Genomic DNA, 26,722 nt, shown 5'->3' on the forward strand with positions numbered 1-26,722 from the left:
TCACACGGCTGTTTTGATCGGGAAATCGAAAAATGGTGGTGTTCGGATGCCTTATTGATAAGAAATTTTTCTGTGATGTCGTTGTATATGATATCGGTACTCTTTCTTTCTTTTTCTCTTCTCCAATTTTCGTTTTGAGTTTCTTTCCTTATTCTCTTGGATTGAGTTTTATCTGATTCGTGTTATTTCTTGGGGTTTCACTTTGTTTTCTGCTCATTAGCATTGTTTTGTTCAATCATCGCATTTTACATTGCCGACTTGATTTTTTAGTGTGTAATTTAGTGAGAATAGCGTAACTTTCCCTTATTTTAATTGGGCTTGAGTAACATCAATATACAATCGAATCCCTAATCTTTGATGGAGAACAGTCTAGGTCTTCATCAGAATCTTAATGGAAAATAATCAGTCAGGTGATAGGGCTGGAGGATGCCAAAATATTCACACAGCAAATAGGGCATAAAGTTTGAAATGAAATTTATTTGTAATCACTCTATAATAAGTTTTCGTTGCCTCGTTGGAAGACACAAGTTTGCTTATCAAATATTTCATGAGGTTCACTCTGCATTTCAGTTGATATTTTAACCTTGCCCATGGTCAAGTGACCGGTCGGATATACATTTCTGAATTCTTTGAGTCTGGCATTCCTGGGAAAGAAACTTATCACTTTTATCATATAAAAAATGCTGCTCAGGTGTGAGTCACATCGAGCTATCTTTGCTTTTTCTAACTGATTTTGTGTTTCAAGAATAATATGAGATAATGGGCTAATAGGAATATGGTGCTATAATTCTCTTGAATTTCTTTTTGCTGCCTTGCACCTTGGGACGCTTCTGTAGTTGCATTTTAGTCTCCATCCTATATAAGTGTTGGTTTTTATTAGTCTGATTTTCAATTGCAAATTGGGTTACAGTCAGATTGCTCCAGAATTGCTAGTCAAAAGCTGAGCTCATCTTTATATAGCTCATTTTTGTTGACTTGTATTGAGTTGCCTGCATGATTCCTGAAGGTAAAAATGATTAATGTGGAATTTTTCTTGGGGAACCCAGTGGTGGTTTTTCGTGGAACCTCAGTCTTATACTATCATCTTGGAAGTAATATATATCTTATCTTAGGTTCTTGAAAGGCTTAATAATGGTTATCCTGAGGTTGAAGCTTACTTTTTATCCAATGCCGTCCAAATAAATACCTTCCTATTTGCTTTCCTTAAATTTCTTTGTTCTCTTATTTGTTGATATTGTATTGTTAGTTGCGTATGGATGATATCCCCAAGCTGCTGGCGGAGTACAAATAACTGTAACCAAACTCTGTTTGAATTAACCATAGACCAGCTGAAATATAATTATGAAAACATTTTAGGTAAACTGGTTTACATCAATATCCCCTTGCTGTAATATATCATGAGATAGTGTTGGTGACACTGTTGATTGATTATATTATTATATAAATTACAAAAGAATCTATTGTAGTTTGCCTTGATTGTTCTGCTCCAAAAGCTTGAACTAACAATAGACGGAGCTCTGCACAAAGTGGCGCCTCCAAGTTATGTTTGCTAGTAGTAGACATCTCTTGTCACCACAGGATAAGAAAGACGAAGTAGAAGCCAAAATAGAGATCGACATTGTATTGACAGCCGCGACAAGTGCACGGGCAAATTCAAGTCAAGGAAGGACATTCAATGTTTCCATTGCAAAAAGAAGGGCCACATGAATTGTCATTTTTTCAAAAGAGACCAAGAAAAGAGCAAAATCAAAGGTGAAAGGAGGAGGCTGTAGCTGAAGGTGACAGTTATTGTTTGTGACGATGGTTGTTTTAGCCTCACATGCCAAGATAGTAGCAGTTGGTCATGGACTCATGTGCCTCATTTCATGTAACCTCAAATGTTGCTGAAAGATGTGAACCTCATTCTAATTTCCATTGGCAAGCTAAGCTTGATGATGAAGGTTATAAGAATCACTTTAGTGATGGCAGGTGGGCTCTGACTAAGCATTGGGTTCCTTAGTGATTGGCAGAGGAAAGAAAGCAAATTCTCTTTGTGTTCTGAAAAGGTAGAAGTTAACACATTTGAAGATGCCTCTGTTGAAATTTGGCAGTGAGAAGGGATTTCAGATGCTATGCAGACTTGTACTCATTGTTTGGCTGAAAAGCATAAAATTACATTAATTCGGATATTTCAGACATTTCCTCCATCAAGAAAGTCAAACTTACTGGACTCGGTTCACACTGTTGTCCGCTACATTAAGGAGAATACTCTTGGTGATTATCTATGTTGTGTTACCTTAGACATTTCCCCCACCAAGAAAGTTAAACTTACTAAACTTGGTTCACACTGTTGTCTGCTACATTAAGGAGAATACTCTTGGTGGTTATCTATATTTTGTTACCTTTATCGATGACCACTCAAGGAAGGTATGGACATTTACGCTTAGAACAAAGGATCAAGTTCTTGAAGTATTCAAGCATTTGTACACTATGGTAGTGTGGTGGGAGACAGACAAGAAGGAAATTAAAGTGTAATCAGCCAAGGTTTTTCCAACAATAACCATTCCTTCCCCGCAGAACTGGATTAACCTGTGAACTAGAAAAACTATTCTAATAATGTACAAGAAAAGAAAACAAGATGAAGCAATTCATAGATCCACGCATGCCCAAATTCTATTTGGAAAGGGAGTTAAATTCTCTAGACTAAACTAATATTTACACCTGCTCAACATGCACCTCCAACATGAGCAAAAATTTATCTGTACTTTTCCTGTTAATTTTCAAGAAAAAATAAAAAAACAGTTACTGTGGTTTAATAACACAGAATTTTCCTTCGACTAAATATCTATACAAGAATACAATATTTTCTTCAAAGCTTGTCCTCAACAGGCTCTAACAAAAAAACCGAGGCTCTGGTCCTTCCCGAATCAAAATCCCAAAAGTCAGCCACCGCAGCATCACCATCAGGTAATCCACCTAATTTTGCAGCTTCCGCAATTCTAAGAGCCTTAACAGCTCTGTAAATTGCCAAATCAGCATTCTCCATATAAAGCTGAGCTCTCTTCCTTTTCAGAACAGCCGATTCCACAGATCTGTTTGCTGTGATCTTAGCTTCCTCTATTTTAAGCAAATCATTTTTGTCTTCCAAAGCATCCCGCTCAGCTATAGCTGCACAATAATCCAAAGATGCAACAAAGTTATTAATAATTACAACTACATAAAAAACTATTAGTATAAGCGGTAGCCTTTACGCTCACTTTGCATGTCAAATATTACATATCCAAATTATAAGACCAACAAAAAAGAGCAACATGCTAACGATTTTGCTTGAGTAGTATCAACTATAAATTTCAAAATATTATTTTACGAAGTTCGTATATTAATACAACTGATAGTAACAATTCTTAAAGAATGAAAATTACTCTTCACCTACTAAGAGAACAATCAATGACATTATTTTATGGGATCAGGATATTTGCATGTACCCTTCTTCTGAAAGGATCATATGAAAAGGTGACACCAACAATGAAGTTAACTCCTTTTCTTCAATGAAAAAATATAACGAATTTTCATAAAATTAAGAGCTTAAGTCTAATAGGGTGTGTATTTCCCTGAGTTCTTTATCATTTGTTCCCAAAGTACACCAATATTACAACCACCATTTCATTCTAACAACAGCTTTACCAGGCAAAACCGCAAAATCTTATAGTTCAAAATTCACCACAAAGTATACAACTCAAGGTGCAGAGTACACACACCCAACAAGTCAAGAATAAATAACGAAATATATGTTCAGTGAAAGATATTTAAGATAGAGCAAATGTAAAAGTACCTGGCAAGAAAATTGGTTGTTTGGCCCTTCCAAGCTGACTTGCCTGTCTTTTAAATGATCTTTTTTTGCGTAGAGGCGGCTTGGAAACCAGTGAACCTTTCTTCACTTGATGAACCTATTATGACAAAGGAGTATTAACCTAGATAAGATAACTGGTCCATAGCGCGAAATATTTTCTAAGCATAAGTTGGCATATAAATTCATGAGAAGGAGAAGAAAGAGGAAGAGCAAAGCAAGGAAAAAGGGGTAGACTGCAATTTAATTGATTAAAATAGGAAACATCAAAACCTTATCATTCTAATAGAGTGGGATCAGCTAACATAAATCTATAAGATTAAATAATCAAAGTTTACCCTCTCCGCTCTTTCTGGATAATCCAAGTTAGTGGATAAGAACTGTAATATTTTACACCCATCACCCTTTAGCCATCACAACTAATATACTAAAATTACCGGAATCTGCTATTTCATTGACATTCCATAAACACCAATAACGCATTTCATAAGCACAACTTCTAATATGAATATAAGTGCAACACAGATACACCAGACCAAAAAAAAAAGGCCGTGGAAGACAGTTCAAGAAAAAATATAACTTTTACCTGGAAAACCCTAAGCAGTGGTGACCGCCTTTGCTTCCGTTTTTTCATCCAATAATCATACACAGCTTCAACTACTTCCTTCGAGCCAAGATCCAAACATAAATCAATGTAGGCTTTATCATCTGTAAGACCAACTGGACCGTGGTAACAGGCTTTCTCAAAGGCATCAACCATTAACTCAAACTTATCCTCAGAAACCTGCTCATCAACTTCATCTTTGGCAGATTCATTATTGAATTTCCTCAGCCATTCCTCATCTTCAGAATCCATGTCATAATTTGCAAAACTCTTTGCCATAGCTCTTGCAACCTCATTGTCTTTAACAGAAATGTAGTAAACTGGTCTGCGAAATGGAGCTCTGTTGCTAGTTTCATAGCCTGGCACTTCATGTACTCCAGGAACAGGGATGGGCTTAACAACAGAAACGGCTACATTCCGATCAGAACAATCCTTGTAAAGATCCTTGAAAATGAACCATTCCTGCCGGTCAGGAAACTCCAACTTCCAATTATCATCCCCAGACCATATAATAGCATTCGTAAAGCGGTTGCATGAGCATGGCCTCATCACTTTCTCTGCTTTGTGAGTAAATCTTGTTGATCCATCTCTCTTGATCACAAGCGACCACTCTCTTGAATCGGATATTTCTAATATAACTATGGCTCCAGCTTCCCGGTAACATCTGTCTGATTCAATGATTAATAAGTTCGCAGAGCAAGTGGACAACCCAGTATTTACTGGTAATCCAACCACGGTAGTCCTCAATTCTCTAAGATTAGGAGCAGATGCTTGCTGAATTGAAGTCCTTATCTTATTCTTAGACACCACAGACGTAGCAGATGCATGCTGAATTGAAGTCCTAATCTTATTCTTAGACACCACAGACGAGAAAGGAATGCCATTTTTCCTACTACAGATGAGATCAGAAACTAAAGCTCCATTGGCTTTGTGCATGAAGATGGGTGAAAGATTTCTAGCTTTCCTCCTCCTCAAGGAACTCCTCCTTTTCTGTATACCCCTAGAATTTATTCCATTTCGAGTCTGAGAAATCCGGCCACTAACAGGAGAATGTAATGTTGGCCTGTAAGCAAAACTATCAACTCCATGAAGTCTCGGCCTATTTTCAGACGAAATACAGTCTGAAGGGATGCACACATTTGGTTCTTCATTGTCAGACATTAATCCATCAGTTGCATCCTCATCCATTTGGCTCATTGCATTATTTACAAGTCTAAATAACCAAAAACTAATTCTAAAACGCACAATTAGATGCATGTATGTAAAATACTCTGGAACGGCAGAAAAATTAACAGAAAACAACGGTACACACTGCCTGGCTGCAAAAAACTTGCAAACTCCTTTGCCATGAAGAGGAGGGTCCTGAAAGCATATAAAATATAACATGAGAACAAAATTAAGCAATTCAAGAAAACAGAGAATATAGTATGAACTGCTTAACATAAAAAATCAAAACCACTGGGGGAATGAAATGATTTACGGGAAAAGTAATGCACCATACATTCCATAAGAATATCAAGGAAGAAAAAAAATAAAACTATGAAAGTAAGAGATGAAAACAAATCCAGACCTGCAAAAAACGGATGCCCTGAGAAGCATAAGCATTGCAAACCGGCTCCGATGATAGAAATGCAGTAAGCTGGGACAACCTCACAATAGCCCTCTTCATGTAACTTAAAACAAACTGCAGAAAGCAAGAAAACCAACTAGAATGTCCACTATAAGTACTCTCGAAAACGACAACAAGCATGCAAGGAATCCCATCCTCCCCCTCTCGCTCCATACCCACAACACTCCTCCTATCATTCTTCTTCTTCCGTTGCCTACGATGATACAGACGCATCCTCTTCTTCCTATTCTCCAGATCACCAGAACTTCCATGACACTGCACATCCCTTTCCTTCCTTTTCCTACTGTAAACAAGCCCATACCTCTTTCTATCTTTCGAATTCTCCAGTTTAACTTGTGTGGACACTTCACTTTCAGCACCATCGAGATTGATAACGTCTGGATTCACTTCAACTTCACGGACCCATCCATTCTGTGTCCTCTTGTTGTTGATGGTGGTGCTACTCTTGCCATCGTTGATGTTCTTAATACTGTTGTTCTTATTCTTGACAGGATGGCACCAATCATCCCCATCGTTGACTCTCCTGCCTCTGCTCTCACCAGATTCCGGGAAGAGGCGGCGCCCTGACCGCAACACAAGGGCACTGTCCACCCCCTTCGCCATCCCAAACACCCTTGTGCTCCGCCGCATACCAACTGAAGGCATTGGCTTGCTGTTCTTCGTCGAACGTAATCGCTGATCAAATGTTCCCCTCGAAACACTACGCTTACTTGACTCGGACACCAACTCACTGAGTTTTCGACTTGACTCGTTCCCACTACCATATGGTCTCATAATCCAAGTGACACGAAATGAAAAGCTAACCCGCCCAACATACTTCTCAACGAAGAAACAAGGCCACCGACTCAGTGGAGTTGAACGGTACACTCGGACCGACTCAGTTTCGACTCGGATCAGACTCAAAACAGCGTGCACTCAGACAAACACGACATCCTTCGCCAAAAAAAAAAAAAAAAGTGGATCGTACACAGATCGACTCAGATTCAAAATTTAGAACGAAGAACCCATGAAAATAAAGATAAATTACATTAAACAGAATAAATCAACGGTTTTTTACACAGAGACTGGATAAAGAGGAAACGAATCCTAAAAAAAAACTAAACATAGGTTCTCTTTACGAAGAGAGAAGATTTCGGGTCTCTCTCTCTCTAGAGATCCAAGATCGGGAAGAGTTATGGGTGTCACGTAGTTCTTGTTGTTGCAGAGAAGAATAAGAGAGAGAGATGGGGGGCGGAGAGTGGAGGATCAATCGTGGGGGCTAGGGTTTATGAATAGAAGAGAAACTGGGGTAACCACTTGACCGACGAATCGCGGCTGTTGGATTATGAAAAGGACGGTGCAGATTGATTTTGGGCTCCGAAATTGGTGCGATGAAGATTAAAAGGAGCGCCTATAATACGTTATCTCTCCTCTAGTATAGTCTAGAGAGAGATTGTACGGGGTGACAGATATTTTAGGATTCTCAATAGTTATTCACTTATTCCTTACTTTTAGGGTGTGTGAAATTACCACAAAGGACTAGGTAGTGATGGAGTGTGAGTGAATGACTTCGGAGTTGGGACCCGTTTGGTTCACCAAGAATTTTTGATGGACAATGATTTTTCATGAAACTTCCTCCTATTAATATAACAAGACTTATGAAGAAACAATTACTCAATAATTTTTTTAAAAAATAAAACTCAATTAGTTACTAAATGAGAAAAATGGCAACAATACCAGTTTGGGTAAAAGTTTAAATCCCTACCATGCTTTTCAATAACTCCAAAATTTATGATTAGAGTTAGAGTTAGAGATTTTTTTTTTATAAAAAAATGTCGAAACCACTTCACATTTCATTCCAAAATAATAACGTTAAACCTAACACTACGAAAAGAGTATAGGAATTTACAAACACTATACTACACTAGGAAATTATAAACATCGGAGTCGCCTGATTTTTGTTTGAATAAATTAATATATATATATATATATAATTAAAATTAAACACTAATTCACACGCCATCTAATATCAAACATTATATGAATTCAATTAACGAAAAAAAAAAAAAAACATGACATGAAATCCTTTGTGTATTGACAAACAAATTACTAACTTTACTAATGTATTTTTTTTACTAATTATCATTAGATTCATGAATATATATATATATATATCTAATATAATTCGTATACATGTGAGATGAATAATACTAAAGTCGATGTTCTCACCCCATATAGAAAGAAATTCTTATGGATGCTCTTATTTCACTAACCATTTAAACATATAGCACTAAAATTTTAACACTCAATATAAAAGTATACTAATAAACAATTACACTACTAAATTAGTAAGTGAAAAATTGTATCATTCATACAAAAAATGTTTTTTAAATTTTAAGTTTTAAATTTAAATAATTCTGAACACAGATTTTAAATTCAAATAACATACGAATACCTTTACACTTTTTTATTCCATCTAACCCCTTTTTTTATTTCATCTAACCCCTTTTATTATTTATTTACAAAATCTGAACACTTGCAACTTATATTAAATCTCAAAGTTTTTTCAATAGCTTCTCAACTGTTAAAAATAAAAAAATAAAAAAAGTGATAACATTTTCTTTATACGAAAAAGACTGTTTTAAAGCCACTCCATCATGGCAGACAGAACCTTAGTTGGACTGAGGGCGTTTTGGGAATTGCAAAAGAAGTGGGGGTAAAGTAAGAAAGTGAAAAAAAAACACCACCACAAAAGCTAAAGAAATCTGCAGTAAATTTAGGAATTACTTAAAATTCAAACTTCATAGTTATAGGGGTAAGAGCAACTCCAGTGGTAAAAACTATATCAAGCACTTCAAAATCATTCTCTCTCTTCTACTCTCTCCTATGTGACATAACTTAATTGGATTAGTGGGTCCCACAATATACACTATTCATCAACACTTCATACTTTTCAATACTTCATACTCATCTTCTTTATTTTCTCTGTCTTACTTTTTATCATCTCTTTCTTACTTTTCATCATCTCTCTTCCTTTTCATCATCTCTCTTCACTATTCATCAACTATATACATAATTCATATTTCAAGTGTCATTTTTAACAACAACCTATATTTCAAGTGTCATTATCAAGAAAGTGTGTTTTCAAGTGTTCATTTTCTTCCATTGTAGAACTCCAGCACTCTAAATTTTCCATAAAGTTCACTTTTCAACACTTAAAAATGTGTTATCAGGTGTCCATTGGACATGCTCTAAGTGAAAAATTGTAGGAAAAGTACACCTAACCATCAAAAGAGCTCCAAATGTAAAAAAAAAAAAACAAAAAAAAAAACGCAAAATAAATTTAAATTTAATTCATTTTACAATTATTATAATATAAATTCTACCATATTAAAATTTAAAAAATCAATTGACAAATATTTTTCTAAATCTAACTATATATCATATAGATAATTATAATAATTATTTTTTTATCAGAAAGATGTAATTGTGCTTGTTGAATGAGAAAAAATTAGGGGAAGAGAGAAAAAAAAACAATTTATTAGTGACAAGTAAATAATTCTAATATAATAAAATGATAGATATGGTAGAAAAAACAAGAGGGATATTGTTGGCTAATGACCAATTATAGAGATACAAAGGGTTACCTTGTTTGGAAAAAAAAATACTTAAAATTTAAATGCACATTCTAGAACCACACCAAAAAATATCCATAATTAAATAACACCAAGACTAACCTCTAAAATAAAATAATCTGTAACTATTTATTATTGATGTTTAATCCGCTTAATGAAAGTTTTTGCTACATAAAAGTCACAAGGAATGATATAACTACGATTAACATGATAATTGTGTTACAAACATTAAAAAAAAAAAAATTATTTCATCAAATGGTTAACCACCTTGTGTTTGGTATTTCAAGTTAAGATCCTAAGAAATTCAGTCCAATCCTTCTTGATATTTGTCAGTTCAATCCTCGATAAAAATGAGTCGTTAATGCGTGACTTATTGTATGAACAAATTACGAGAAGGTTTTTAAGCCCCTTCTAAATATACTCCATTTTTCAGTTCTTACTTATATCACATTCCTAACGAGTTCCGAAAAGATTTGGAGGGAGCATCCCCACTTAGTGATCGATCCGCTAGTTCTCACGGACTAGCCACATGCAGGGAAACTTGCACATGTGTCTACGTATCATTCTAAAGCTCTTACTCATCATCAACTTAGTCATCTTTCACAGATAGCAACAAACGTTGATTCATCATATGCATGAGAATTTTTTTTTTTTATTGTAATAGTTTTTTTAAAGCATTAGGATGTGATATTAATCATATGATGAACAAATTTTGAAAACTAATTTGTTTTCATCATCATTTTATTGAAGGAGCGGACTGACAACTACACAGAAAGATTTGACTGAAAGTTTTTCTCAAAGATTCTTCCTCTCCATTGGAGTAACAAAGTCATTTGGTATTCTGCCATTGTTATAAAATTCAAGGTGTATTTAGGATGAAATTAAATAATAGCAACAAGTAATTTTTTCTAGGTACTGACAAATTACCTGTATCCCTTTAACAATTGAAACTAGCTGGAGCATTAACAAAAACAAAACAAAATAATAGAAATTGACACTAAATTGTTTCAAGATGTGAAACTAGTTGAAACCAGTTCAAAACTAGTTACCAAATAAATGAATTCAAGCAGTCCATTGGATGAAATAATAGCATCAATTAAAGGTTGTCATTCTGTTTGTCAATTTACCTGTTTCCTTTATAAATTGAAACATCCAGGAGCATCTTCTTTCTATCTTTCATAAAGTTCAGCATACATTACAGAAACAATTCAAAAATTAATGATTTCACAAATTGATGGTAAAAGAAGGTTGTGTTTACCAAGTTCAACAATATGGATGACCATAAAGACTAAGCACTATTGAGAACAAAATGCAATGTTAATGTCCAGTATAGTAATTTCAAAGTTTGAAAATTAGATTGCTCTATTAGATAAACTGCTAGCTTAATTTTCTTTTGATAAGGACCTTCAGGTCTTTAAAAGGAAAAATAGGGGGTAGTTATGTCTTTTTATCGTATTAGGGTTAAGGCTAGAATAAAAGAGGTAGTCTGTGTAAAAAGGGGGGAACTTTTCTATCATATTGTAAGGGTTGGGTTTGGAGGCGCTTCTCTAAGAAGGGTTTGGATCTTGGTTACTTTGTGCTTGGTTTCTTATTATCTATTCCAGTTATCAATTACTCCATTTTCTGTGCAAGTTTCTATTATTTATCATCTTTCTTCCTTTCTTACCCTGTTTTAGGTCCAATAGTGGCTCTAGTTAGCTCTCCAATTTGTTAAACCCCCACATCCAAGTGACGGTAAGCCTAAATCCTTCCCCACATCAAAACTATTTTCCAATATGCTCTCTGGCCCTTTAGTTCATCACTTTCTTAGTTTCTTTTTAAGAATTTTGAATTCCTATAGTTAGCAGAGATCATAAATAAATCATACATCAAATATCAAGTGGTCAGAAATTCACAATGCATGGTATCATCAATTAGAAACTCACATGAAGCTCCACAATCATTGTTGAATGTAGACACTGACTTATTGAACATGATAGCAAAAATAAATTTCTTGAAAGTTGAAAGTCCAGGCATAAATCGAAGAAAAAGAGATTTTGACAAACACAAGAATGACAATCAAAAAAAGAAAATGATCACATTTTTTTTTTTTTATTCTTTTTCATTCACTAAAGTTCTTGAATGAACTCTATTACAAGTTTTCAACTGATCGTTAAGGAGAATTTAAGTTTGCAATTCCAATATTTCCTATGTATCCTTTTAATGCTAGTTAGAGGCATATCGAGTAGGGTAATCATTTATAATCTCCAAACTCCAATTGATTCCTAATAACTTAAAGACAACTTTCATTACAGAAAAAGCATGCCCTAGAATACACAGGTTATGAGAAATAATGATATGCTCCTTCATTGATTAGCACAAGCAATTCAGGTCAAGACATTTCATCAGGTTTACTCTCAACTACATTACCAAGCTATGGCGATTGAAGCTTGCAATCCAAACAGATTAGATATCTTAGGTTTATAACCAATATCAAATTGTTTTGCATAGACAAACAGGGGACAAAGAACTCAATAAAATTTATTCAAAAATTCGGGCAACATAACTTAGGTTTGGTTCAACAAATTTCATGTGTTGTATGACCCGAATGACAAATTTGTGCAAGGGTTTCCATCGTAGAAACATATAAATGTGAAGCAAACATCAAGTACAGAGTGTCATGGAAGACAAAGCAAAGCAAATTAAAGGAATCAAGACAAGACGCAATACGAGGAAATTAGACTCGCCTATTATAATTTGACTTCAGCTCGAACCGAATTGCAGCGGCTTTGAAGTGAAGTTCAAAGTTCCCTGATCTTCAGAAAATGTAGAATACGAAGATTAGAGATGATGAAATATGAGAGAGAGAGAGAGAGAGAGAGAGACGCACAAACCTTGCAAGAACAATTGTCGTGTTCTTCGTGAGTCGCGACCGACGATTTTATAAGCTGAATTGTGGTTACCTCTGCTAATAATAGAATCGTGAATTGTGTTATTGGTTTAGTCACCTTTTGTTTTTACCACGAGTAGTATCAGTATGGATTCTGCTGTAATTTCTTTCCGTTAAAGTTAATACAAATTATTTTTAAAAAAAATTATAAATGTGTTTTGATCAGCTTTACAATTCGTTCTTCTAAACTCGTTCTCTTTCATTTTTTGATGGCATTTACCAGTTCCTTCAAGAAATGAACAATTTTTCATGAAATACAGGAGGCTACAAGAAAATGTAATCTGATAAGTTAATTTAATTGGCTAGAAATTGCAGAATGAAAAGGCTTGTTGGTGAATGCATATATGTATATAGGAGCAACATTGTATTTGATAAATAAAAGATCAACCTAGTCATGACCACCATTGTTGTTGTCTTCATTCACTAATTACAAGCATATATTTATTAGCTTAGGCGGCAACGTCTAGTTATATTACAGTAAAATAACAGGAAGAAATGGGCAAGAGGTATATAAAGTAAAGAAGCTGATAATAATATTATAACTGCACTTGAGTTTTTAAGCCATACTACATTAGGGCAACTGCAATGGTGCCCTTAGATCTCCATACAAAGGCCACGCATATGATACTTTATATATTTCAAGCCTTATTATATCCTTAACCTTCAACTACGCTACTTTGTGGTGCATACTTCCCCCTAAGCTGAGCAAGTTCAGCATCAAATGCGTTTTCGAGCGCCATCATTTCCTCCCAGTACCTCCGCTTCGTAGCAGCAATCTTATCCTCTTGCACTTTTATCAGCTTCTCCCTGTCTGCAACAAAGTCTTTCATCACTTCGCCTTGTAACTGAATGCGATTTGCGATTTCCTCCACCCTAAACCCAAGAAGAAGTATGTTAGTAGAGTTTAACTAGCATCCCCAACTCTCTTTTCCAGGTTGAATATGTGAATCTGCATATATTTTTTTGCAAAGCAACCGAAAAATAGTTGAGTACACCGGTATACCTCTGTTTGTATTGCTCTATGTTTGAAGGATTGACATCTACGTCTCCAATCTTCTCACACTCCTCTAGCTGCAACTTCTCAAAATTCGCTTCTCTTTCATCCCTAGCTTCATTGATACTGCTGATTTGGTTCTTGAAAAATTGCTCTTGGAAATCAAGCTTAAAAATTGGATTACAGTTAGTTCAAACAAGTGAAAATGCAATGCCAGGAGAAAATCTCAAAAATTTAGAATGATAAGCACTCTCGAAATAAGCACTCTATATATATATATGTATTTCATTGGGAAATATACCAATTTCCACACAACACAGGAATAGGTTTGTGAATTTGAGTTCCAACTAACAGTTTAGATAATCTCAGAATGTGAACTGTAGCACATTAACATGTTATTAGTCTCACAAAAGGATAATTAACTGATCTAATGAAGGCACTTAACCAGAACTTACATGAAGGATGAACTACTGTTGTCAAAAGATGCAAGCATATAATATTACCACTACCACTAAATAAAGTCAAGAACAATAGATCCCATTCCCGTCAAGATGAGATGAACGCTAATATGCTTGTTGGTAACATGAAGATGATAGGCTGATGACACGTAAAAGGTAATGACAGAGGATGCATTTCCGATAGGGGAAATAAAACTTTCGCGCATGCTCAAGGAACCATCAATCATATAATGAGATACTACTGTGATAGCAAGTTAAAAGTCTACCTCATAGAACACAAAGGGCTTTATTAGTTATCAAGTCAATAAGCAATTTACAGAATTACCTCTTCCTTGTTTTGCTCATGCTGAACTTTGGATCTTTGTTTCACAATACGGTTTTCCTCCAACGTTTTTCGCAGCTTCGTACTAACAGTTACTATAATTTCTTCAAGAGCTTTTGAACGTGTTTCTTGTTTTGCAGCCTTGTTTCTGAACCAGCTAAGTTGTTGATTGGCCTCAGTCATATGCTTGATTTGGTTCACGAACATCTTTTCATATGATTTCAAATCATACTTCACCTTAGATTTTCCTATCAGAAATATATGAAACTTTAAATACTTATGAAGAAACCAAACTTGCACAAAGAAAGAAAAAAAATGTGAGAGAGGGAGGAACCGTGTGAATGCTGATCGAAGTACTCCAAGTCTTCCTCCACTGCCATGTAACCATAAAGTTGACGTTTCCCACCCGAACAAAATAAAACCCGGCGACCACTTTCCCAAGCTCTTCTGTCAGAACCTTGCTCCACAAATTGTCTATGGAGACGCTCAGCTTCTACATAACCACCAGCGCTGCTCTCAAAAATCAGAATGCTTATTCCCCGATGCCCCTGTGGACCATAGGAGTGCCGAGGCTTAAAAGGACCATAAGAGCTGAAGTAGTCACGAAGCTCTTGATTGCCCATGCCAACCCACTGAGATCCAATACAACATAACAAACGTTAAGATTGCATAATCACATCATCAGATCTCCTTAATATGCACTGAAAATTAAAGCTGCTTCTCATCACATTTATTTCCAAAAATATTTTTGAAAAAGTGCAACTTATAGTTATGATCTCCCTATGAAACAGAAAGTGGTACGGGTTGGGGGGAGGTGGGGAGAAAGAGGAACAGAGACAGAGAGGGTGGAATTGAACCTGGCCCCTGAAGTCTTGCTCAAGCCTGGTATTCATGATGACAACCATTGGAGGCCAGACTATCAAATGGTCTTTCTCGTCATCCATTAACCCTTTCCAATTTCCAAACGCTTCACCAACTGGAATAACTGGTGCTCCCCTCCGGCGCAACTCCTCTTCCAAGAGCTCTGTAAACTCCCTATGAAGCTTCACCCTTTTCCTACCTTTTGTTCTGGCATGTGTCATCAGGGGCTGCAGACCTTGGTACCAGTTAATAGCTCCTGGACCGAACTGGCAAGCAGGGCAGTGCCATGGCCTCTTCCGGTTATTTACCTCTTCAAAGCTTAAAGCATCCAAACTCTCAAAGAAATTCTTAAACCATTTGCACTTCTTGCGAGTTTCATGGCTTTTTTGGCTCGAATCTGAATCAAAGTCATCACTTAAATCTTCGTCATCAGTATCATCCATGGAATCATCAGCATCACCGTCGTCGTCGTCATCATCATCATCACTCTTGTTGACAACCTCATCAGTATCATCCACCGAATCATCATCATCATCATCATTCTTGCTGACAACATCAGGATTATCGAGTTTGTTTCCCTTAGTATCATCCATGGAATCAGCAATTAGCTTTTTCCTACAGCCAGAAGCACTTCCTGATCCTCCATTACTAAGCATACATAGCTTCTGAACTACATCTGGATGGCTCCAAGCTTTAAGATTAGGATTGTGAGAATCCCAGGTCTTTGGAGCACTGCTCCCTGCTATATCCTTGGACTTCCTGCAGCTAACAGCACCATCACCATCTGACTGTGCAGGATCCATTTTCGAATCAGCCAACGGCTCCATCATCGAACTAGACGCTTCAGATACAAATCCTCCCTTGGCTGACATGTTCTTACAAGCACCAGCAACTTGAGGCTTCTTGAACTCTTCTTCTATTGATCAACATTATAAACAACGCCAGAATTACTTAAACTTGACAAAGGAAACAGAAATAATTTCACACTGTGAAACCCTATGAACATGAATTCGAAGCAAAACATAGCAGATAATTTCAACAAATTGTTCTCAGAATTTCATAAATCCCAATCTATAATGTTGATCATGACATTTGCAATTTAGGGTTTTACCTGGAATAATCTCGAGCTGTTTCCACAGATTTTACCGGCTAAATAATAGCGATGATTTGACAGCTCTGGATTGTGGAAGATCACAGTTCTGCTCTGATATTTGCTCAGGCGGAGGCGGTTGCGAAAATTTAAACTTCTGAACGTGGTGTGAGCGTGGGAAGAGCGGTGAGTGTATAGGTGTATATATACACTTTCAAGAGAGAGGAGCGAAGAGAGAGACATTGATGCTGCCCTGCTTTCACGTCCCTTCTTCTGCAAGTGAAGTGTGACCGACTGCTGCAAGCAACTTGTTCGGGGAGTCGCACTTTTGATTTGAAAGACAGGCAAGAAGAAAAAGCTGAAAGGCAATATATTAATTCTTTATTTGGGTTGTACAAAAAATAAGCTTTGAAACAGTTCGGCCCGTTAGGCCTGCTTTCTTAACGGGCCCTGTCCCTTTGGCATAACAGTTTAAATGGGCTTACGATCCGGCCCGCCATGCCTACTTTTTAGACGGGCTTTGGTAGAACCGTCTTGATAATGGGCTTGATTCCTGTCATGTCCCATAAATAAAATAAAATAATTGAAGGAGTGGATCGGGTATTCGGGTGTCGGAAAGCCGGCACAACCCAAGACGATGGCGCGAGACCAATCCAAGACGAATCCTTTCAGAAGTATGATTGCATGCTCGTGTGGGTATTTGTGGAAACACGGCTTGTGAATTGTGATGAAAGCGACTGATCACTTTCATGTGAGACTTGATAGCTCGCAACTCCTATCAAGCCCAATTTATATTATTTTCTTCTTCACCTACAAAATCTCAAGAGTTTGTATCAAAATATGGTAATTTTCTCTTTTGATGTGATAAAAAGTTTTTGTTATTTTTGTTTGTAATTTGTCTGGGTTTTCATATTAATCTAGTTTTCTCTAATGTGAATATGTTAATAAATTAAAGGTGGCAATGGGTTTGAGAAAGTCGTGGAATTGATCTCATTGTCTTCTCGACTGAATTACACTTCTCACGTGGGTTTTTGAAGACTGATTGAAATTGGGTATTGGTTAGATTTCGGTTTGAGTCGAGGAATTCGGAGTTCTCTGCTTGGATAAATGATATTGGACCCTATGATTTCTTCTGTGAAAAGATGTTGCTATTGCTTTTAACCTTTGCTACTTGATCCTTGAATTGAAACTTGTAGCGTTAAGTATTGAATTCTGCCAAAACTTAAGAAGGAGAGGAGTAGCCTTTGATATTCTCTATGATCTTGTTTTTTATTTTGTAAATGATGGCATCCCAAATTTGTTGCTGCTACTTCATCTTGTATATTCACAGCAAAAGAAGCAGATGCAGGTGCATATGCACCTAGTCTTGTTATGTTTGCCTGACTTTTTCTTTTTGTTGGTGATGGTGATCATGATTCTACGTGTAGGACTAACAATTCTGTATTCAATCCGACAGGCTCTTGGATTTAAAAGCTTTCAATTTAACAGAATTTGGTTCATTTGAGAAGCACTTTGCTGATGGGAACATCTGAGGCAGTTCTACAAGTTTTGTCTGGGGCAGTCCCTTCGCTTTTTAAGTCTGATTCATTTCTCAGCAATTCAGAGCGGACAATTCCATGTAAATTCCACATAACTTGTGCAAAGAGAAAGGCATCAAGGTATGTGCAATCGTTCAAGTGTTCCAGTCTTTTACGAAGTCATGTAAAGGTCTATCCATTTAAGGGGTTAGGTGGTGCTTTGCATGGAAATACAGCTATTGGCAGTTTGCAGCTTCTACGCTGCAAGTGCCAACATGCTGAAAGTACAAGTGGAATAATTGCAGAGAATGGCAATTGAACATCAGAACTTGATTTGTAAATAATGCAAAGACATTAAATCTGAATGGTGCAGTGAACGCATTATATGTTTTGGAGTTTGAGAATGTTCAGCAGTTCAAACAGGAAAAGCAGGTTTCAGAAGCTAATGGTGCTGCTGGTTCACATAGGGATACAACTTGTAAGGTTTCTGTAGAATCCTATCGAGGATGAAGCATGGGACCAATTGCGGGATTCAGTGGTTTATTACTGCAGCAGTCCTATTGGAATAATTGTTGCGAACGATCCTACGAGTTCCAGTGTGTTGAATTACGATCAAGTCTTTATTCGGGATCTCATTCCTTCTAGCATTGCTTTTCTTCTGAAGGGAGAGTATGACATTGTCCGGAATTTCATCCTTCATACGCTTCAGTTGCAGGTAGTTCAATTGTTTGCTTATTGCCACCACTTTATTATCGTAGATTATTACAGATAATTAAGTTTTAATTTAACGTCTGTCTTTTTGTTTTTCACATATTCAAACGCGTAGAGTGATGCATTTGGGATTATTACATCTATTTTGGTTGATATGTGTGCGTATTTGCTCTCTCAAGTAACGGTTGTCTCTGCTACAAAATATGCACTTTTTCGGGGCCATCCCGGGGGGGGGGGGGGGGGGGGGGGGGGGGGGGGGGTTGAAAGAAATATTGCCTTTGTCATTATTCACTTATAATAATTTTAATGTAATGAAGAAACGCCGGAGCGTGTAAACATTACATCTGCGTGATGAAACTCTGCTTACTAGATGTGTCCATCTGATGCTTTTTCTTTTTTCTTTCTTTGGTTGGTGATGGGCTTGAGGAGGTTACCTATTAGAAAACCATGGTGTATTACTAAAATTGAGCTCTCTGTTTGCTCTTTTTCATTTTTCGGGGTTTGCCTGGCTGTGGGATTGCAGGGGCATGAGTGGTTGGTAGTTAAAGTCTCAAATAATGCATAGGATCATATTTGACTTAAATGTATAATTTTTGGTGCCTTTTTCTGAGGTATACCTCATATGATATTTCTTTTGAGCTACCTATCACAAGAGGTTGAATAAGTCTACAATTTGCTGTGAGCCTGTTACAGATATGTTTCTGTCACTTTGTGTACTTGATAAGGTTAGGTTGTGGGGTGTGTGCTGATATTTACTCTCCTATTGCATGTTGGACAACCATGACAGATGGTTATTTGTTGTATTTAATTAGGTGTGTCATGTGTGATAGTATCTGTGTTGTATATGACTCCTTTTACAGCCAAGCTGGGAGAAAAAAATGAACTGTCATAGTCCTGGTCAAGGTTTGATGCCTGCTAGTTTCAAGGTGCACACGGTCCTGCTGGACGACAATGATTCCGTTACAGAGGAAGTAATTGGACCCTGACTTAGGAGAGGCAGCAATCAGTCGTGTTGCTCCTGTTGATTCTCGTAAATGAAATTTCAGGTCAGCAATTTACTTCGGGTTCTGCTTCTTTTGTGTGGTGCTAAACTTTTTCATATCGTTTTGCCAATTTTAGTGTTGTGGTGGATCATTCTATTACAAGCTTATGGAAAATGCTCTGGTGATCTCTCAGTTCAGGAGAGGATAGATGTGCAAACTGGAATTAAAATGATCCCGAGGCTATGTCTTGCTGATGGATTTGAGATGTTTCCTACATTATTGGTAACTGATGACTCTTGCATGATAGATCACTGCATGGGAATTCATGACCACCCTCTAGAAATTCAGGTAAATAAGCTCTGATCTCAACTCTCAACTCAAATCTTTTTGTTGGGCACAACTAAGGATGAACAAAGGAAATGGAGAGCTAATACATATATACTTTTTGGCGCGTTCCTTGGAATAAGCAATTATTAATGTATATCAGAAACAAATTTTGGAAATAAGAGATAAGGGGAGCTTTTGGCCTTGTTCAACTGTCATCCCTTCTGTTTTTTGGAAGAGAAATATAAAATGTGCATCAAACTATGTTTACATTAATAGACTGTTGAATGTCTAAATATTAGCAAAACTGGTACCTCTTACTAGAGTGTTGAGAAATAATGATCTTAATTCTTAGGTGTATGTGCAATTCTACAATTCTGGGAGAGTGTGTTGCAAATAATTATTTTACAGATGAATGCAACACAATAGTATTTGAAGGTTTCTTAGTGGTCATTTAAATTTCCAACATGTCCTATTGATCATGTCTCATTCTCCTTTACACTTTGTAGCGTTTTAAGAGCTGGGTCTGATAGTGTGTATGTCTTCTTGCTTTTGTTCTACATTACTTTGTGCACTTGAGATGCTTGCTCCAGAGATGGATCTGCTGACCTTATCCGAGCACTGAACAATTGTCTGGTATCTCTGTCATTCCATATTAGAGAGTATTATTGGATCAATTCAAGAAAATTAAATGCTATTTATTGCTACAACAAAGGATGCCCAACAAAGGAGGATATCTTATTGTGAACTTGCAACCTGCTCACATGGATTTTGTCGATTTCTCTCTTGGAAGTTTATGGTCTGTAGTAAGTGGCCTTGCAACAGCAGAGCAGTCTCATGCCATATTGGATCTCATTGAAGCCAAATGGGCAGATTTGGTAGCAGACATGCCATTGAAGATCTGTTATCCTTCTCTAGAAAGTCAAGAATGGCAGATAATTACAAGCAGTGATCCTAAAAACACGTAATTTATCTCTCAGTTATGATAAAATTCATGGTATTCTTTATTTTCTTGAAAGAGTTATATAACTCATCTGTTATGATGCAGGCCTTGGTCCTACCACAATGCAGGGTCCTGGCCAACTCTTCTTTGGCAGGTTAGTTGTAGTACTTTTTGCCCAAACGTCTCCTTCCATCTTTTCAGGATGGGAAACAACAGCATATTGGGAAGAAAACTTGAAAATTAAGGTGATTAATGGAGATCTGAAACTATGGTATGGATTTTGGGGATCACATATGGTCTGTGGTGATGTAATGGATTTGCAGATTGTGTGTTGAATGGCTCCAGGCATCATATTCTCATGACAGTCAAAGGCTTTTAGAATTAATTGTAAATAAGTATTAAACCTCATAGGATAACCATAATTATCACTACTTCACCGTGGAATACGTTCATTGTGTTTTCTTCACTTGTTTTTGGAGTTGCATACATAAGAAACTATTCTAATATTGGGAATTGAAATCAGATAATAATTTTCTTACACGTTCAATGCCTTTTGCAGCTCACAGTTGCTAGCATAAAGATTAGCAGACCAGAAATTGCTGCAAAATTAAGCCGTTGAGGTTGCTGAGAGACGCATATCAAGAGAAATGACCTCAATATTACGACACTAAGCTGTTCCAGACCTGGTCAATTGCTGGATACCTTGTGGCTCAGCTCCTGCTTGATAACCCAACTGCAGCCACGAGTCTGATAACTGAGGAGGATTCAGAACTTATTAATGCGTTTTCGTGTATGATCAATGGTAGCCCAAAAATCGCGGAAGGATGAATTCGAAATAGACGTACATCATATGAGTCCTCTTGGCGGCATCCATGTATATATCTACATTGTCCATTATAACATTCTTCATCGTTTGATTTCAAAAAAAACAGCTATATACAGATATACATAGTGATTCTTTTGTGTGGATAAGCCGAAATTTCAGACAGCCCTACTCGCCCCAGACTCATGTATCATAGTTTTCATTATCTTGTGATTTATGTATTTAAGATTCGGAATTATACGTGGACTTGAAAGTTGAAACGCATTTCATATTGTATGAAGGCTGCTCCTTGATTTGAACTTACGTAGAAGGATAAGTTGGTTGGACAAGATTGTCAAAGAAAGCTAGATGTTGTTCAGGAAGAACTGATATATGCATACATCAGAGGTTATTGTGATGTTATGTGCTGCATTATGAGTACTGTGATTAGTTAGAATGTCAAGGCAACCTAGGTACACACTATTTTCTTACAAGATTATTTACTACTTTCTTCACCTGAGTTCTGCAATCAAAGACCATGACATATTGACATTCATTTTTATTGAATGATACAGCAGTGCTAATTGGTAATCTTGATGTTTGGCATGACCAAACTCCAAAGAGGTCATAAGCCGCCGTTCATCATTTGAAGGAATTAAGGTCTCTAATCATTGTGTCACCCTCACTTCCATAATTGAAGAAGAGCCTTTAAGTCATCATATATGACAACTTTACCCCCAACACCATGAAACCCTTAATAACATGTTGTGTTTTGAGTCTTTCATATATATATATATTAACGAGAAACTCATCCAAGACACGATCACAGTGGACTCCATTCTACATAAGAAACCTTAGATATGAGAGTCCCCCGTCCCACAGGCACTAGGTAATTATAGAGCCTTTGACTTATGGGAGTGGCTTCAAATAAATTTGTTGGACGTGTAAGTTGAACCTAGAACCTATTGCCTTTTATAAAAGTTAATCCCATCAGCTTACCACCCAATCATTGCTTTGCTGGCTAAAGTCCATGAAGCACTAACAAAACAAAAATAAAAGACACATACAAGCTAATTAGAACTATAGTACTTCCAAACACATCTGATACAGATGTAATTAAGTCTAGTTTTATAAACCCAAGTGTCAGATGGAAGTATTGGGTTATGACCTATTCTCCAGTTCACAGGATCTTTAGCTGTCTGAAATCTCATGAACTTACACAAACTCTAATCACAATGAAGGAGAAGACAAAATTAACAAATCCAAATGCAACATTAGGATATATATATATATATATAAAAGCAGTCATTCTCAATTTCAATAATAAAGGATGAGACATCCCAATCATGTCTAATAATACTGTCAAACACATTATTATTTAACTGATAAGATCAGTGAATCCTTAATATTTAACTATTTACCAATTGACCATATCAATCCAGCTATTGGGCCCTCCCTGGGCCCATTCCACGCAAAAACGATCCATTTGTCCCAACAACATTCTGCCGGCCCATACTCCCCTTTTCCACACCCTTCAAAACCTTCCTCCCTCCCTCTCTTACCCCAAAAGGTGGCACCACCATTCACCACCACCACAATGCAACCATCCATCACCGATCCCGACGACCTAACCTCCATGTCTCCGGAAACAAACCACAGCACAAGTTCATGTTCCGAAGCCACCACATTCACCACCCCCTCCTACTCCTCCAAACTACACCACCCACCTCCATGTGATCTTTGTTGGGACAAAATCCAAAACCCTAAATCTTCAACCCTTACCCTAGCCGACCTGCAATTCGTGCAACGGTTAGGGAGTGGAGACATAGGGAGTGTGTACCTTGTGGAGCTAAAGGGAGGGAATGGGTGCTTGTTTGCTGCCAAAGTCATGGACAACAAGGAGTTGGTCTCAAGGAACAAAGAAAATAGGGCGAGGGTAGAAAAGGAAATCTTGGAGATTTTGGACCACCCTTTTTTGCCTACTTTGTATGCTACTTTGGACTCTCCTAGGTGGTCTTGCTTGTTGACTGAGTTCTGCCCCGGCGGCGACCTCCACGTCCTCCGCCAACGACAGCCGGATAAACGATTCAAGGAAGCCGCTGTCAGGTGAATATATATGTTTTATACATGTATATATACTTATATATATACACATGCATCATGAGAAATAATGGACCATCATAAGTTGGACTATTCAACGCATGCGGGGTCCCTTGGGTTTGCCCACACTTGCTCTCCCTTTTTGGTTTGTATTAATTATCAATTGTTTTCTAGATCAGATTAATTAAGAAGATTAAAATTACAATTTTATTATCCAAGAAAATTAAGTATAAAAGGCATTTTTTATTTATTTATAGGGAGTTTTGTAGTTAATTATTTCTGTAAGTTGTATATATATGGTGGTCATGATTAAATAACCTATAAATAAAATTTTGCCATTATTTGTTGATGATGCCAAAGTTGAACATGTATAGATTAATTTGAGCTTTCTCTTTTATTTATTCTCCATTTTTAGCCCTTTTTTTGGCTTTTAATATTCTTGCTTTCCTTCTTTGACTCTAGTGCCTTCCTCTTATATGTGTTTTATAAACTTTAGTGTTACAATAATAATAATTATATATAAATGATAATCACCAAATTAGGAGTTGTTGAGTTGACTAGGTTGTATGCTTCTAATCATAGGATACAAATTTACCTAACAAGCTATCAAAATATTTTAAAATAGTGAAACGATCAAATATAACTAAAAATTTAACTGCACAAACTAAAGATACATAATTATCTCTTTAAAAAATATTACCTACACAAACTAAAGTTGACTCGAATTTAGGTTCATATCGGATGTTTAAAAGAAAAAACTTATAAGACATCATTATATATTAGTTAAAAAAAAGTTACAAAACACTCCAGAATTAAAAAGAATTTGGTTGTATTTATTTGTAATGTAATGTAACTATGGCATAAATGCACACCCCATACATGTCAACAATATTATCCGTTTTCGGTTATTTCTTTTCCGTGGATACATCGATCTCGCATAGCTTTGTTCCTCTTTAGTTGAGCAACTACAATCCAAAGTCTAACTCATCGATTCAAGCCTAGTACTATGGGTCAAAACCTAACTCATTTGGACTAAAAAAATATTTTGTTGTAAATAGGGATGAGCTTGGTTTAATAAATCACCTGGCTGGGTCACACCCAATCGACGTGGGATTTTTTTCGTAACAAACTAGGCATAATTTTATGTAATGTAACTAAGCATGATTTTAAAAAAAAAATGTAATAAACAATCTATTTATTGTTCATGACTTCCTAATCACTTTATTCTTGTTTCTTGTAGATTCTATGCATCAGAAGTGGTGGTTGCACTAGAATACTTGCACATGATGGGGATCATCTACCGCGACCTCAAGCCCGAAAACGTACTCGTTAGATCCGACGGTCACATCATGTTGACTGACTTCGATCTCTCCCTAAAAGACGAAAATTCAACATCAACGGCTCTGGTTGTTTTTGATGAAAATCCACCACCCAATAGTCACTCAACCGATCCACCTCCATCCGCCACGTCATCGTGTATTATGCCCCACTGTATGATCCCCACCGTCGCTTCATGCTTCCACAAAAAACGTAGACGAAAGAGAAGGCCAGGCCATCGTGGGGCCTTCGAGATAGTGACGGAGCCAATCGACGTCCGTTCGATGTCATTCGTTGGGACCCACGAGTATCTAGCGCCGGAGGTTGTACTGGGAGATGGTCATGGCAATGCAGTGGATTGGTGGACACTAGGCATATTCATATTTGAGATATTGTATGGTACGACACCGTTTAAAGGAGCAGACCATGAGTTAACGCTGACCAACATAGTGGCTCGAGCCCTGGAGTTCCCCAAGGAACCATCGGTTCCAGGGTCCGTTAAGGACTTGATCACGCAACTGTTGATTAAGGACCCAGCAATAAGGCTGGGGTCCACCATGGGAGCCACAGCAATCAAGCACCATCCATTTTTTGATGGGGTTAATTGGGCACTACTTAGATGTATATCACCGCCGTACGTTCCATCTAGTGGTATCATTTCAACCGTTGATATTGAGGACCATTCAGTGGAGTATTACTGAATATCATAAACATCCCAGCAAAAAAATGTCCCAGTCATCTTAAATGGGTACTTGTCAGTCGTCACTTGATTGAGGTAAGCGCAAAGCTCACAAAACGATGATTGAACTAGAGAATGACGTATCACTATTTGAGATTATTGAGATACTATTTATTAGGATGCCTATCATCTTTGGTCGAGGAAATCATCTGATTTCTTATTTGTTTTCATTTTTTTTTCAAAAAATTTGGTATTAAAAAAAAACTCCATGCGACACATAGAAGGTTACATAAATGGTTCTATAAATATTTATCAATTTATATTTATATGTAATCTAGGCATTGTTTGTTTTAAAAAAGATGAAAATATATTTGTGAAAATGTACAATTAATTGCTACATCAGTTTAGGGTTTATGTGGATCTCGACCATGCAGGAAATTTGTTTATGGTGGAGTGGAACTAGCTAGTTGGTAGCTTCTTCATACAGTAAACATGTGAAGTGCAACAATGTAAGCAATTGACAATCATCATATTAATAAATGTGCGGTAATATAAATATAAACAAGTAAGCTTCTAATAGTCCATAAATTCAAATTTAAAAGAAACTTTGGATCTTAGGCTACATAATAATATTGCACAATTAACATTTTTTTATATTTTTTTGTAAATATCAATAATCTTGGCCCTAGTAATACCTTTATTAATACGTTTGAAACACGAATTAAGACATCCTTAAACACTTGGTTTAAGAAGAGAGAAATCACACTTAATTACCATCTTTAAGAGTGTACGTACATATTGCTAGTCAGATTGATTTTATTCTCACGTAAAAGATAGATAGACAACTTTGTAAGGACTGTAAAGTGATTTCGAGAGAGAGCTTAACTTCACAACTAAGAATGGTAATAATTGACATTGACTTTAAGAAAGGGCCTAAAAGAAATAAAGTAGCACGAGAATGTAAAATTAGGTGATTCGAACCTTGAAAACTAGGGTGTTACACAATTCTTATTATTCT

General features: G+C 36.6%; 3 protein-coding genes, 1 long non-coding RNA gene and 1 pseudogene across 4 annotated transcripts; 3 read left to right on the top strand and 2 right to left on the bottom strand.

The window, feature by feature from the left end:
* On the top strand, nucleotides 1–2,366 carry LOC120005231. Its single transcript, XR_005469754.1, has 2 exons — nucleotides 1–96; nucleotides 1,247–2,366. It is a non-coding gene; the product is annotated as an uncharacterized LOC120005231 (long non-coding RNA).
* Nucleotides 2,367–2,618: 252 nt separating this feature from the next.
* Nucleotides 2,619–7,429, bottom strand: LOC120005230. The gene is made up of 4 exons (XM_038854744.1): nucleotides 6,001–7,429; nucleotides 4,413–5,792; nucleotides 3,812–3,926; nucleotides 2,619–3,147 (listed from the first exon to the last, which is right to left on the bottom strand). Exons 1-4 carry the CDS (start codon nucleotides 6,832–6,834, stop codon nucleotides 2,849–2,851), a joined length of 2,628 nt encoding a protein of 875 aa, XP_038710672.1. The 5' UTR covers nucleotides 6,835–7,429; the 3' UTR covers nucleotides 2,619–2,848.
* Nucleotides 7,430–13,096: 5,667 nt separating this feature from the next.
* Nucleotides 13,097–16,629, bottom strand: LOC120005689 (protein SUPPRESSOR OF GENE SILENCING 3-like). The gene is made up of 6 exons (XM_038855476.1): nucleotides 16,350–16,629; nucleotides 15,235–16,154; nucleotides 14,712–15,009; nucleotides 14,381–14,625; nucleotides 13,607–13,764; nucleotides 13,097–13,476 (listed from the first exon to the last, which is right to left on the bottom strand). Exons 2-6 carry the CDS (start codon nucleotides 16,108–16,110, stop codon nucleotides 13,260–13,262), a joined length of 1,794 nt encoding a protein of 597 aa, XP_038711404.1. The 5' UTR covers nucleotides 16,111–16,154; nucleotides 16,350–16,629; the 3' UTR covers nucleotides 13,097–13,259.
* Nucleotides 16,630–16,946: 317 nt separating this feature from the next.
* Nucleotides 16,947–21,928, top strand: LOC120005691 (annotated as a pseudogene).
* Nucleotides 21,929–23,132: 1,204 nt separating this feature from the next.
* On the top strand, nucleotides 23,133–25,834 carry LOC120005690 (serine/threonine-protein kinase D6PKL2-like). Its single transcript, XM_038855477.1, has 2 exons — nucleotides 23,133–23,714; nucleotides 24,949–25,834. The coding sequence occupies exons 1-2, from the start codon at nucleotides 23,206–23,208 to the stop codon at nucleotides 25,724–25,726; spliced, it is 1,287 nt and encodes a 428-aa protein (XP_038711405.1). The 5' UTR covers nucleotides 23,133–23,205; the 3' UTR covers nucleotides 25,727–25,834.
* Nucleotides 25,835–26,722: the final 888 nt, after the last annotated feature.

This window comes from Tripterygium wilfordii, chromosome 9 (assembly GCF_013401445.1).
Source record: "Tripterygium wilfordii isolate XIE 37 chromosome 9, ASM1340144v1, whole genome shotgun sequence".
Taxonomy (NCBI): Eukaryota; Viridiplantae; Streptophyta; class Magnoliopsida; order Celastrales; family Celastraceae; genus Tripterygium; species Tripterygium wilfordii.